The 13,863-nt window shown below is 43.0% G+C and overlaps 1 protein-coding gene across 1 annotated transcript in view; it reads left to right on the top strand.

The window, feature by feature from the left end:
- Positions 1-13,863, top strand: part of TBC1D32 (TBC1 domain family member 32) — a 184,032-nt gene that overhangs the window by 58,035 nt on the left and 112,134 nt on the right. The window contains 3 exon segments of the mRNA XM_054976881.1: positions 118-201; positions 204-236; positions 7,756-7,844. Coding sequence (XP_054832856.1) covers positions 118-201; positions 204-236; positions 7,756-7,844 — 206 coding nt within the window.

Here is a 13,863-nt window from a genome sequence, read left to right as displayed (position 1 = left end):
TGCAGTTGACATATTCTTGAAGAGCAAAGTGATGATACAACATCTCATTGTACCTTAACTTTTTCAACTAAGTGCCAATAAACATTTGGTTATTACATCATCTGCTTCTTGCTTTAGTCTTTTTTAGCTCTGATTAACTTATTATCCTACCCTGCTGCTTATGAGCTGATAGGCCACCAAGTGGTTCCTAACAAACCAGAGGGAACAAACTTCGTGAAGTTCCCACAAGTTTTATAGTAAGTATATATTTTTTCTTCTCATCCTTAAGTTCTGTACAATTTTGCAATAAATAGTTTGAGACACACTAGTTTGATTTTTTCATCTTAGTCTGATAGATTTTGAATACATTTTCAGCATTTTTATTGCATGCAGCATGAGGGCAGTATATACACATTATATTTGGTGTGATTATTTTTTCCTCAATCATTAAAAAATATATAATATTGAAATAAAATGCAGATGCTGCTTTCTAATGTGTTCTTACAAATCTCTTCTTTCAAGTATGAGCAATAGAAATGATTATGTATGTATTCAATTGTAAATATAAAATTATAAATTATTTTTGTTATAACCGAAGCCAAATTAACCCTCCTTTTTATTTTATTGGGATTTTAAACCGTTCTCCTCCATGTGAGATTCAGGGTATGATAATTACCTGTATGTTTTGGTTATGCCATCTCTGAAGATAATATAATCAGTAAAAATCTGTCATTTGGTGAAAATAGCTTGCACTTTTGGCATTGAAATCCAGAGTAAATCCATCTCTTTTGTCCATTTTTATCAAGCAGAAGTTCTGTTTGCATGCTTAAGGTGGCTTTGTGATCTATCAGATATTTTTGTAGCTGTTATTTTTTTAAAGACCTTGTAGGTTCCTGAAATCATTGTGCCATGAATCTTAGGCTTGATCTTTCTGTGGTTTGTTCTATGGTTCCTTTTTTTGGTTGAAATATTTTTGAGTGTAATGTAACCCAGTTGCCATAAGGTTAAGTTGGCACCATGTTTATGATAAGACTGTAACAACACAATCCTGGGCCACAGAGGCAGGCTAGCAGGGGCATGGTGGTGGCACTGCTCGGCTGCTTCCTGTGCAATGAGTCACACCAGTGGTGGTGGCAGCGGAGGCAGTAGAGCAGTGATGCGAAACTACCACATCCTTAAATGTACAAATCACAATTATAATTGAGGTTATTATCAAACTACTAAAATATGTAACAGCACCTCAAATAGTCCATACGTTTTAAATAATATCCTTAATATTACAATATGCCATTATTTCAAAATACAACCTATCACAGTTGCAATATAAGTACATTACAAAACGGTCTTATAGAAGCAGCTTCTATATATAACATGACAAATCCATATTTGTATTGAGTCCATAAGGCATATATGTTTTTAACCTATACATCCAAGCCACCTCTTGTTAGAACTACATTTTTTGAACATCAAAACGATTGTATGCATGTGATACATATTTGCTAAGTATAAAGAACTGCAAATCATCAACAGAGTGTACCTTTTTTGTAAAAGGTGCTTCCAGAGGTGCTTCCATATTTTTATTGTGGATTCGTGATCTGTGTTCTATAATGCCTGTCTTTATGGTGCATAAACTAATAAAAAGCTAGCATAAGAAACAACAAATCCTAAGAGACACACAAAAAAAAGAAAAAGAAAAGAAGACAGACCCACAAGGTATAAGCATTTTTTTAAGCTCGGTGAACTGCACAAACTCATACGACTTTCAGATGGTTGATACGGTTCTTGCAGGGAATGAATCCTGTCTTGGCAAATGTATTTGCTTCTAGAAAGAAAGTTTAAAATGCAAACACTTGAGGGTAGGCTAAACTCCAAGGATGTCACTTCTCAGTCTAATTCTGCCTGTTCACTTTTCTCCCCACTCTGTAAGGTGTGGGATAGGGGGCTATCCTTGATGAGGGCTGCAATCCAGCCTGTTGCTGGGCAGAGCTGCCACAGTTGCAGACTTCTGATTATGAGCCATTTTGTGGTGTCAAAGTATTTGGATGCAAGTCCAACTCTAAAGAGTTTTAATTTGTTGGCAGACTTACATTTTTTGCAGATCCTTGGTGCTCCCATATTACTGAAGCTGCATAAATCCTCATTTCAGGAAATAAGCAACCATTTAATTAAGGAGAGAATGCCTTTATTGAGAATTGATTCATTGTATTGGTTTTCCCAATGTAAACACAGATTTAAAAATAAATGTATTGGGTATTAAATACATAAATTATCTGATCATGACTATTTTAGGGTTTTATGATTTTTGTATACATAGAACAAATAGCTTTAGATCAGAATAGATGACTGTTAAATGAAAATCCTTTTTTAAAACATAACAACCACTTACTGTATTACTTCTTGTCAGTTTAAAAGCTATTTGCAAGGAAATTTAATAACCATATCTATATCTTTAATACACTTTCTGGTCTGGTATGCCATAAACTTTTTAAAACACCACTTTAATGAGCGTCGTTGAGTATTGATGCTAAACATTTCTACAAATATTGTGTTTCTGCCATACTTTTGCAGCTCAGTTCTATGCTCCGAGGCAGCATTGTCACTCATGCGCCGATGTAAATGGGGCGCTGTTCCACAGCTCCCTATGGACTTTTGCAGGAGAGTCCCGCCAGCACCCAAGCGCAATAAGGCGAGGTGCAGCCACTGTCAGGAGCGCCCGCCCGCCATTCCCCTGACAACCCTGCTCACACGAGCCAATGGACACACCCCTCCCCGATATTCAAGTGAGGGGCAAGCAGCGGCACAGCCAATGGGGAGTCCACAATCCCCGCTGCCGCCAATAGGCCCCCCTTCAGAGAGCAGGCATCCCTGCCAGGGAGGGGGCAGAGGTGACAGTGAAGGTCCAGATCGAATACCCACCCTCTCGCCTGCCCAGCTCTCATTTCCGATGAGAGCCAGGCTGGTGGCTGCAGCTTGGTGCGCCTGCAAATCCACGCTGCTGCCACCACCACCACAAGAAACAGGTTTCCCCTCCCTGAAATGTAGGGCCAGATAGAAGGGAACTGATCTCTGTTGCCTGGAGATGAGTTGTAATTCTGGGAGATCTCCAGCTATTACCCGGAGACTGGCAACCTAAGTAGTCCCTGGGTTCCGGAGAAGCAGGTGCGGGGGGGAGGCGGGGTCTTCAATGAGTGACAGGAATGCCCATTGGGAACCACGTGGGAGGCCAGGAGGCCATTTGGAAGCGAGGGGAATGAAAAGCAGCCACAAACTTGCTGTGGCGCCATTTGAACACATCACTGCATCTCTACAATGCGAGAATGTGGGTTGAACCTCGACAGCCATGCCCCAGTACTAGAGAGATGCCCTTCCCCAGCGTGGACTGACAGGCCCTCCCCATGCCAGATTGCCCAAGTCCATCCCTGCTTCTGCAAACACTTCTCTCACCCCCTGGCAGCAACTTCCCATGTACAGCTACCATCTTCCTGGCTTATCAGATGCCAGGAGCTCAGACTATCAGAGAATGAAAGTTCTCAGTCCCCCCCCCCCAACCACCTCCACGGACATTCATGGGCCACCGTTCAATTCCCACTCCACTGCCTGAAGTTACATTGAGGAGAGGAAGGGGGCAGGGAGGCTGGATGGGGTGCCACGATACATTTGCGGGGATATGTAAGAGGACATGTGTGACAGGGAGTTGAGAGAGGGGCTAATGGCAATGTCAGTCAGGCATGTAAACACAGAAGTTGTTTTTCAACTTGTTTTATTAAAATGGAAAAAGTGCCATTGTTTCTAGGCTGGAAAGGGAGCCAAGGCATTTTGCACAGCCCTCGTTCTACGCTCCCAGGGGCGAGGCTGAAATGCAGACTGCCTTGAGCTATTGCTTCCTGGGCTGGATCTGAATGACACTCGCAGAGGATTACCGAAGGGGGTGGGGGAGGAAGCAGACATGCTCGTTCGTTTCCCAGATGGGTCACAACGTGCCTGCAAGAGAAAGACACACGTGGGCTTTGCCTCGGTCCATGGCCGAGGCAAAGCCCACACTCCAACATCTGAGAAGATGCACATAGTAGAGAGCAGCAGCGGCAGCGACCAGCTGATGCAAGACCCTCTGGCGAGGATGCGCTCTGCTTTTTTTTTTTTTAAAGAATTTTTATTGGATTAGAAACATATAATAACAATTATAATCACATTCTTTAATTTTTTCTAATTCTAACCCCCTCCCTTTCCCCCCCCTTTTTGTTGACTTCCAACTTTCCCTCTACTTTCCCTCTACTCCCTTCATACTTATTTTATTTATTTTAATATACTTTCAGATTCTTCTAAGCACTATTTCCACTTCCTTTCACATATAGATTGTCATATAAATTGTCATATAAATAAAATCCTCTTAATCTATCTTCTTCATTGAAACTACTAATAATATTCATTTTGATAACCTGTGTTTTATCTTACTCCTTCTATTCTCTTTGATATGGGACAAACAATTTGCCCCCCTTTATACATCAATTCCAATACTACTATACACATACTTATTATACACACTTATTGTCATTTACTTAGGCTTCTATTCTATATATTATTCTTTATCTATACATATACCATAAGTCTAACAATTAGACCTATCTTTAAATTTACGTATGTATGTATATATTCACTCTATGTTATACGGTTATCTTTCCAAAAAATATAGATTAGTTAATTTCTATCCCAATAATTCTCATAGTATCAACACTATTGCTACTTAATATAATACTTAAAAATCATATAAAGTTGCTTAGAATTTTTCCATTAACTCTCCACCCCCTCGGTATAGTCACTTCTCTCCTCCTGTGTACCTCAATAGTTTTCAAACTGCCACAGTTCTCCTCCCACCTCCCAGTTTTTCACCAGATATTGTTTCAGCTTTCCCCAGTCCGTGTTAAACTGCCCTGGATCAAGGTCTCTCAGTTTTCTTGTCATTTTGTCCATCTCCGCCATGTACAGCAATTTGTAAATCCAGTCCTCAGTAGTTGGCACTTCTTGTACTTTCCACTTCTGCGCATACAAAAGTCTGGCTGCTGCCGTCATATAGAATATCAATGTCCTATGTTGTGCTGGGATGTCTTCCATTCCCAAGTTCAGTAGCAGGAGTTCTGGGTTCTTATTAACTTGAAATTGTAAAATCTCACTCCTTACTCTTATTATTTCCCCCCAGTACTGCCTAGCTACCTCTCAAGTCCACCACATGTGATACATTGATCCCTCATGTTTTTTACATTTCCAGCATTTATTAGACATATTCGAGTTCCCTAGCGCAATCTTCTTTGGCGTCAGATACCAACGGTAGATCATTTTGTAAATATTCTCTTTAATATTGGTACATGTCGTGATTTTCAATGTATGTTTCCACAAGTATTCCCACACCTCCATTGTTATTTCTTTGTTAAAGTTTATAGCCCACTTCACCATTTGCACTTTGACTATCTCATCTTCAGTATACCATTTTAACAACACTTTGTAAACCTTGGAAATTTCCTTTTGGTCTTCTTGTAAAATTACTTTCTCTAATTCTGAGTCCTCCATCCTTATCCCTCCCTTCGCACAGTCTGAGTAATAAAGATCTCTAACTTGTCTATATTGAAACCAGTCGTAGTTTGGAGACAACTCTTGTTGCGTTCTTATTCTTATTTTAGAGGATTCTATTTGAGTTATCTCCTTATACGTTAAACACTGTTGTTCATTATCGACCGTTCTTGGATCTATTACTTCATATGGAACCACCCAGGAGGGAATTCCTTCTTGTAGGTATTCTTTATACTTCTTCCAAATTGTAAAGAGGCTTCTCCGAATATAGTGATGCAGAAACATAGAATCTGCTTTTACTTTATCATACCATAGGTATGCATGCCATCCAAATAATTTTTTGTATCCCTCTAAGGCCAGCAGTTTGCGATTTTTCAACATGATCCAATCCTTCAACCATACCAGACAGATTGCATCATAATACAGTCTCAAGTTGGGCAGTTGCATTCCCCCTCTTTCTTTTGCATCCTGTAACACTTTCATTTTCACTCGAGGCTTCCTGCCTGCCCACACAAACTCTGATATTTTCCTCTGCCATTTATCAAATTGCTTGGAGTCCCTAATGATTGGTATCGTCTGTAACAGAAACATAACTCTTGGTAACACGTTCATCTTGATTACTGCAATTCTTCCCAGCCATGACAAGTTCAGTCTATTCCATTTAATCAAATCATGCTCTATTTGAGTCCATAATTTCTCATAATTATTCTTGAATAGATCTATATTTTTTGCAGTCAATTCAATTCCCAAATACTTCACCTTACTTGTTACCTCACAATCTGTTATTTCCGTTAATAACTGTTGTTTTTGTTTCGTCATATTCTTACATAAAATCTTTGATTTCTTTTTGTTTACATAGAAACCTGCCAAGTCTCCAAACTCTTTAATTTTTTCTATTACCTTGGGCATGCGCTCTGCTTTGAGGTGATTTTACCTTTAAGGGAGGAGGTTAACAAACACCTGGTCAAGAGTAGTCTTCTGAGCAACTGCCTCTGGAGGAGGCAGGAGCTGCCGCCACCGTCCTCTCTCCCACCAAGCCTCACCTGAAAAGGCTAACAGTTAGGCGAGTTCAGGTGATGGGGCATCCAGCACAAATCAGCGAGCCACACCGCCCCATCTCTCCTTCTTACCTGCAAATGCTACCTCGCTCCTTACTGAGATGGAACTTCAAAGTCAAATAACCTGTAAGGAAACTTGAGTGGTTATTGTTAGCCAGACATTCTGGACTTTGCCCTTCTTCCCTTGAACGAGTGCAAAGTTCTCCCAGTTTTCTCGCTAAGTCCCCCCAGTGCACTCAGTGCCCGCCACCATGAGTACCCTTTCTCCCGCCTTGTGTTCAAAGTACCCATGGCAGAAGGCCGACGGGCAGAGCTTTCAGCCGTATGCTCACTTACCTGAGGTCATGAAGAGCACAGCTGGACGTTTTGTAGGGTGCGTGAGCAAGTGATTGGGTGCGGGAAGGGGGGCTCGCCCACCCCGGAAGCACACATGGATTGGTCCCTGTGGTAGTTCCCATCCTATGCTCCTTCAGGCTGCAGGGGCTGGGCTGTGTAGCAAGAAAGGGGCTCATGTTTTCCCATTCAATGGGCGCCTATGGGCTGTGCCTCCTTTTTTCCCGGTGTAACTTTCTGCTGCTGGAGGGGGTGTTCCCAGGGCTGTAGTGGCTTTAAGTGGACTAACTCGCGGCTCGCCCCTCCTGCGCTGGTGTAGGGACTTGCGCCAGACTTGCACCTCTGCCCAGCCGCCAACATGCCCACCACCAGAGACCCATTTGCGGTACTGAGCCTTGGGCAGGCGCCGGCGGAATGTTGGCGTAAGTGCCATTTACGACCGTGCAAGGCTTAGTTCTCTCCCTATGCGGTTTCCACCCTGCTGCTTAGGATTGCACTGTAGATGCTGGTTTTTAGTATTTCTCTCAGTGTTCTTATTAGTTTTATCTCTGATTTGAAATGGGCTTTAATTCTGTTGGTATATTTAATAGTTTTAACTGTTGGCTCTTAACCTGGTTTTAACCGAGATTTTATGACTGTTGCTGTAAAATAAATAAGTTTTATTTTGATTAGTGCCATTTAGCCTCTAATTTGTAATTTTTGTAATGAACTGTTCTGAATATTTTCATATTAAAGTTAGTATATAAATTGAAGAAATATTCAAAGTATTGGTAACAAATTAATAAAATACATTAACATGGAAAATACTGATTTATTTTTCCAGAATATCATCGATAGACTTATAATTGTGGATACAGATGCTAAAGTTAATTCATTGTTCAATTATGAGCAGTCACATATGTTTGGACTGAGGTAAGATTGATTTATGGTACAATACACGTCTCACTTGTCTGATACCTGCTGTTGTTCACCAACTCTTATCACCTTATTCAAATTAAATATATAGATTAAGTACAGCATAATAAAGTGCAATCATATTGTGCAGCCAGAAAGTGTTCTTCAGTTTTTTTCTTAGGCATCTCTTTTTGTAGCCAACTCACTTTAGTTCTAAAGACAGAATTCTCAACATGGAATGCTTTTTCTTCCCTTTCCTAATTTCTATTACAAGTTGTTTATAGATTGCAGTATTTTTTGGAAAAGGATGCAGTGCACATTCGTGTTCTGAGTTCTGAACATACGCAGCTGAGAATTGATCGATATAGCTTAGTGTGTTCACGGAATGGCTGTGCAGGCTTTCAGGGAAACAGAGCCCTCCCAAGACCTGGTGCCCAGGGGTAGAAGGGATTCTTGTTGCAGAGGTCTGGGCATGGAAATCAACTCAAAGTGGAGTGCCTTAGGGAGCCCTTTTTATAGCCTTCATCCCGGTTAGTAGAAAAGATGGGATTTGGGAGGTGTCAGGACCTCCTTGGAGTACCTTTAATTTAATGCCATTGGCTGAGACCCTTTGTGTGGTGACTCAGGTGACTAATAATGGAATGTGCTGGGACTCTAATGAGGAAATATGGCTAATTCACAGTCAGCCAGGAACTGCTAATGGAGCAGGAGATGTATGTATGTATGTGTGTGTGTGTGTGTGTGTGTGTGTGTGTATGTATTTCATTTATAGTCTGCCTTTCTCACTGAGACTCAAGGTGGATTACATAGCGAGAGATTAGTACAGTATCAAGGACATTTCCATACAGCATCAAGGACATTTCCATAAACAATGCTATAGGGTAAATAAATACAAGTTTACAAAGACATAGCGTTAGTAAGGATCCAGTACAGAGTTGAAGAAATGTTGAAACAGAACATAATCAATTCTAGTACTGACATTAGACAACATGAAGCACAGGTAGTATATAGGAGTACATATTTAAAGCAATAGATAATATGTAAGGCAACATAGTGGTGAAGTCTAAGGTCCCTAACACATTAGCGAAGCATCTGAGATGCCCTCCTTACAATACAGCCCTCCTATCTGAGTAAAAAGCCTTTTTGAATAATTCAATTTTGCATTGTTTGCAGAAAGCCAGGAGAGTGGAGGCTCTCCTGACCTCAGGCAGGCTGTTCCATAGGGTAGGGGTCACCACAGAGAAAGCCCATGTACGGGCTGCTGTTGATTTCGCCTGTGTGCAAAGGTAAGAGAAGAGCTGTCCTAAGGGCATCAAATGAGCAGAAAGTACAGAGAGCCCTTAGGAAAAACAATAACAACAATTATCACAAATTCATATATTTAAGGTGCTAAAGTGCTCAGTGCAAATAAATTATTCCATCATATAAATCATCCTATGTCACATATCAATGGTAGTACCAAGTCACACAATTCCTTTAGACATCAACGGTGGTATATAGTCTCAAAATTCCTTCAGATAATACATAGACTAAAGTGCTTGGAAGTAAGACCTAATAGTCCAAAATAGAACCAGGGTGTATCACAAGTGTGTAGTACCCAGGTTGTAGAAATCTTCTCCTGAGTAATATACGTTACGGGGTTCGCTGGCATGCAAGAAGTCCAGTCCCGTTTCGCCCCAAAGGCTTCTTCATAGGCAGATTATAGAAAGCGTAACAATCAATCTCATTCCACCATTGTAACTTCTTCCGGACGATCTAGCAGAAGAAGTTACAATGGTGGAACCTCTACACCTCTGAAGATGCCAGCCACAGCTGCTGGCGAAACGTCAGGAACTACAATGCCAAGACCACGGCTATACAGCCCGGAAAATCCACAACAACCACAGTTTCAACACAGTCCATCAAACAAGGACAACACCTGCTATAATAAGGAATCCCATGAAACCTGCCAGATAAAATGGTTGAAGGAAGAACATTAAATCTGGCCAGAGAAAAGGCTCTACGTAAATTGGGAGCCAGGAGTTGGTAAAGGTATACTGCTGGGCAGTGATCTAAGATTTCTACTGCATCCTGAGGGCTCCTGGACAGCAAGATATAGAGTTGGGTATCATCTGCATATTGATGACATCCAACTCCATAGCTGCGAATGAGTTCTCCTAAAGGCTTTATGTAGAGGTTGAATAACATGGGAGATAAGATTGCACTCTGCGGAACCTGGAAGATAATTCCCATTCTGGAGATAGCTGATCTCCTGCTCAATTAAGTATTTGATTAGGTTACTGGGCAAGTAGGTGTTGTCTAGAGTGTTTAGTTCATGGCTGCAGTGTTTGGGGTCTCAGTCATAGAAAAGTCTTGATTAGGGTGTGTTCACATAAGAATCAGACTGCTTTCTCATGCACTAGCCTTTGCTTTCATGTAGTTGGATCATGATTCTCATGATTTAACATCAAAAGTTTTAACATCTGTTTTAACATCAAAAATTCTGTTTGTACTATGGCTGTGCAATGGGGGCCTGAAAGCACGTCCTGAGTGGGAGGGAGCTTTGGGGATTACAACAGATCATGGATCTTGTGTGTGTGTGTGTGTGTGTGTGTGTGTGTGTGTGTGTGTGTGAGAGAGAGAGAGAGAGAGAGAGAGAGAGAGAGAGAGAGAGAGAGAGAGAGAGCAATAGGAATGGGAATTTATACAGTTTGTTGCTTTTCCTGATGCTTGGAAGAATATCAGACAGTATGCATGGGAGGCTGTCCATTAGACTGCTCAGTCTTGATAGTCAAGTAAGGAGATGCATGTTTATTCACAGCTGCTTGAGTCAAGCTTGCCAAAATACTTTGGGAAGCCTTCTGTACGTCATTGGTCTTCTGTACAGTCCCATATTGGAACTGCACATGCACAGACCTGCCGAGTGGAAAAGATTCTCTAGCTCTTAAAGTCCATAAGGGGGCACTCCGCCCCTACTGCATACATGCAGGGGTTTCCCACCAAAAGCTGGTAGGGGGTGGAGCTCCCCTATTCCCCTCAGTTCTTTTTTCACCGCCGCTAGGAAAGGGTCTCCTTAGCTCTAGTCCTCGCTTACCACGATTTCTTCACTCCTGTATTTCTGTGTGATCTCATTATCCTGCCTATAGAGACAGAAGTATCAGTATGTTTTCTGACTGCCACCCTTGTCTATGCTGCTCTAGAGCAGAAGCCTGTTCTCCTGTTTTCAATGAGACTATTTATAGTTCGTTGGACAAGGGTGTTACTTAAGCCTCCATACCTGAATACTTTTATTAAGTTTACAGGTTTCATGTGCGTACCTTATCCACTGTTTGTTTGTTTTCAGTTTTACAGAGAGATGCATAGTTTGCACTAGTTTAGCCTTAAGGCTAAACTATACATCCCAACCACAGGAGGCATCTTCGTTCTATACGTGGTGAATGTTTTCTATAGATGGTGCCTCCCCTCAGCTTGGCCTCTGCACCTCATGTGCTTACTGAGTGTAAGTGGTAGCCCCATTCCTCCAACCCAGGGTCTGCTAGGTGTATCCCTACTGAGAAGAATTCTCAGTGGAATCTGCATTGCTACTCTTACCCAAGGGTGCCCCTTCAGAAGCTCCTGCACTGACATTTCTATAACCATGAATGCTTCAACTTCGTGGCCTTTTTCTTCATTCAGGGTATTTGGGTATCTATGGTATCTTAAAAGAAAAAGAAAGAAAGAAAGAAAGAAAGAAAGAAAGAAAGAAAGAAAGAAAGAAAGAAAGAAAGAAAGAAAGAAAGAAAGAAAGAAAGAAGAATCCCTGCACGTTACGGTATTCTGACTTAGAGCATCTGTTCTTTTCCTCCTGCTTCTGTTTCAGATGTGTTGCACATCAGGAGAGTTCTGACTCCTACAAATAACACCCAGCTCTGCCCTAGCCCTGCTGCAATCATGCATATGATGGAGAAAGAAAGAAACCAGAGAGTGGTGGTGCTCAGTGTAGCTGTTCACAAGCACCATGAATGGGCGACTCATTTCTTGTATGTCCTGTCCATTTCATCTGTGAATTTCCTCCACTGTGGACTTCTTTGTATTACAAGGACTAAATAATTATGTCCCCTAGTGGGTACTGGATCCCTTCCAAATTCCTTGTACCAGAGATTTTCCTCGTAGTTCCACTTACTTCCCTAATACAAGGATACTTGCAGAATTTGGATTTTCCACACTCACTGCATTCTACTCACTTTCCCCCCCCCCCCATGCCACTTCAGGCACTCTGTCCGAATATTGATGTCTCTGCTTCCCAATACTACCAGGCCCCCTGTGTAGAGGTCAGGTATGGTGGTGGAGAGTGCCCTGAAGGCATATCTGACTTGTGGCAACCCCTGGTGGGGTTTTTGTGGCAGAGGTGGTTTGCCGTTGCCTGCCTCTGTGGCTCTGATTTTAGTTGGAGGTCTCCCGTCCGGTTGCTGGCCAGGACCGACCCTGCGTAGCTTCTGAGTTCTTAGGAGCTCAGGCTCACCTGGGCTATCCAGGTGAGGGCAGAAGTCACGTCTAGCACTATCATTTAGCACCTTTGAAACTGACCGTGTGGCTACTGAACCCACAAGACCCCCTTTCTCCAAAGAGGTGAACCAGGCCAGTTTGAATACCTGCAAAATGGTATTTTTCGTATCTTATGGTCGCAAGTGGAATTGATTCCTAATATGGTTAGAACCTAAAGGACTATCACCCTTCCCCTTACCATTAGCAACTAATTTCAATACTTGCTATGACTTCATAACCAGGACCAGTTTGTGTTTTCTATTAAGGTACAATTAGCTGCCAAGTCAGCCTTCATGGCAGGCTTGACAACGTTTTCTTCTCCTACCATATTTCTTGTGTTTTTCAGAAATATCTTTGATACCCTTCCTCTGAGAATCTCTCCAGTTCCTTTAAGGAGTCTCTTGATGGTTCTCTTTCTCAATTAAGATTAACAAGCTTTGAACCTGTGCTTTTCTGCTCCTTTCCCTCCTATCTCAGAAAATGGCTTTTATGATTGTTGTAACGTTGACCAGACGATGGAGGGGAATTCACAACCCTTCAGGCCGATTCCCTATTTATTCAGTTCTTCTGAATGAGGTTGTCTGACAAATCAACCTCAAGTTCCACCCAGGGGCGGTGTCAAAATTTCACCTACAACAAAGTGTTCATCTTCGTTCTTCTGTGCCTCCACACATGGGGACTGCGCAGGCGCAGGCCAGCCGCCGGAGAATTTTCTAGAGCTTCCATGGCTCCGAAGGGGCCGTTTGTCGCGCGCCTCAGCGACCGTTTTCCCGCCCAAACGGTCACGTGATCCTCCAGCGACCAACGGCCCCTTCCCTCAGTTCTCTTCTTGCCGCCGCTTGGAGAGAACGTGAGCTTCGTTGCTCTGTGCTTTTTTGTGCTTCGTGCTTTATTCTGACTGATTGCTTGGCTTTTGACTTCGGACTTCGTGACCTCGACTATTCTTCGGATCTCGTTTTGGACTTTGTTGTGGACTCGGTAATTTGACTCGGACTGTTTTTGACCTTCCTTTCGCGTGCCCCTGAAGATGGCCTCAAAGGCTCTCTTTAAGCATTGCCTCCAATGCCACACGAAAATGGCCAAGACCGATGGCCATGAACTGTGCCTGTTTTGTTTGGGGGAGACCCATAACGTGTCGGCCTGTAAGATTTGCCAGGGCTTCACCAGCAAGGCCCGGCAGGAGCGCAAGGCCCGACTGAACTCCTCCCTGTGGCAGAAGGTCATGTCCGGAGGCGCTCCGTTGCCCTCCCCCAAGGCCGGCCCTAGCCCCTCTGCCGAACGGCATTCAAGAGCTGGCTCAGTGGCCTCCGCGAGGTCGGGGTCGAAACCGCGTCCCCCGAGTACCTCGGCGTCGAGAGCGGCCTCTCCAGCGCAGGGACCGGTGCGGCCGCCCCGTAGCGTGTCATCTACCAGGTCGGATCCGAGACCTACGTCGGAACCGAGGATCCTGGTACCGAGTCCCCGGTCGGAACCGACGTCCGGATCGGTTCCGATGAAGCCTAAGAGGTCGAAGCCGAGGTCCCCTTCAAAGGCG

Source organism: Eublepharis macularius, chromosome 1, assembly GCF_028583425.1.
Source record: "Eublepharis macularius isolate TG4126 chromosome 1, MPM_Emac_v1.0, whole genome shotgun sequence".
Lineage (NCBI taxonomy): Eukaryota > Metazoa > Chordata > Lepidosauria > Squamata > Eublepharidae > Eublepharis > Eublepharis macularius.
The sequence above is the reverse complement of the archived record's forward strand: the minus strand, read 5'-3'. Positions and strand labels throughout refer to the sequence as shown.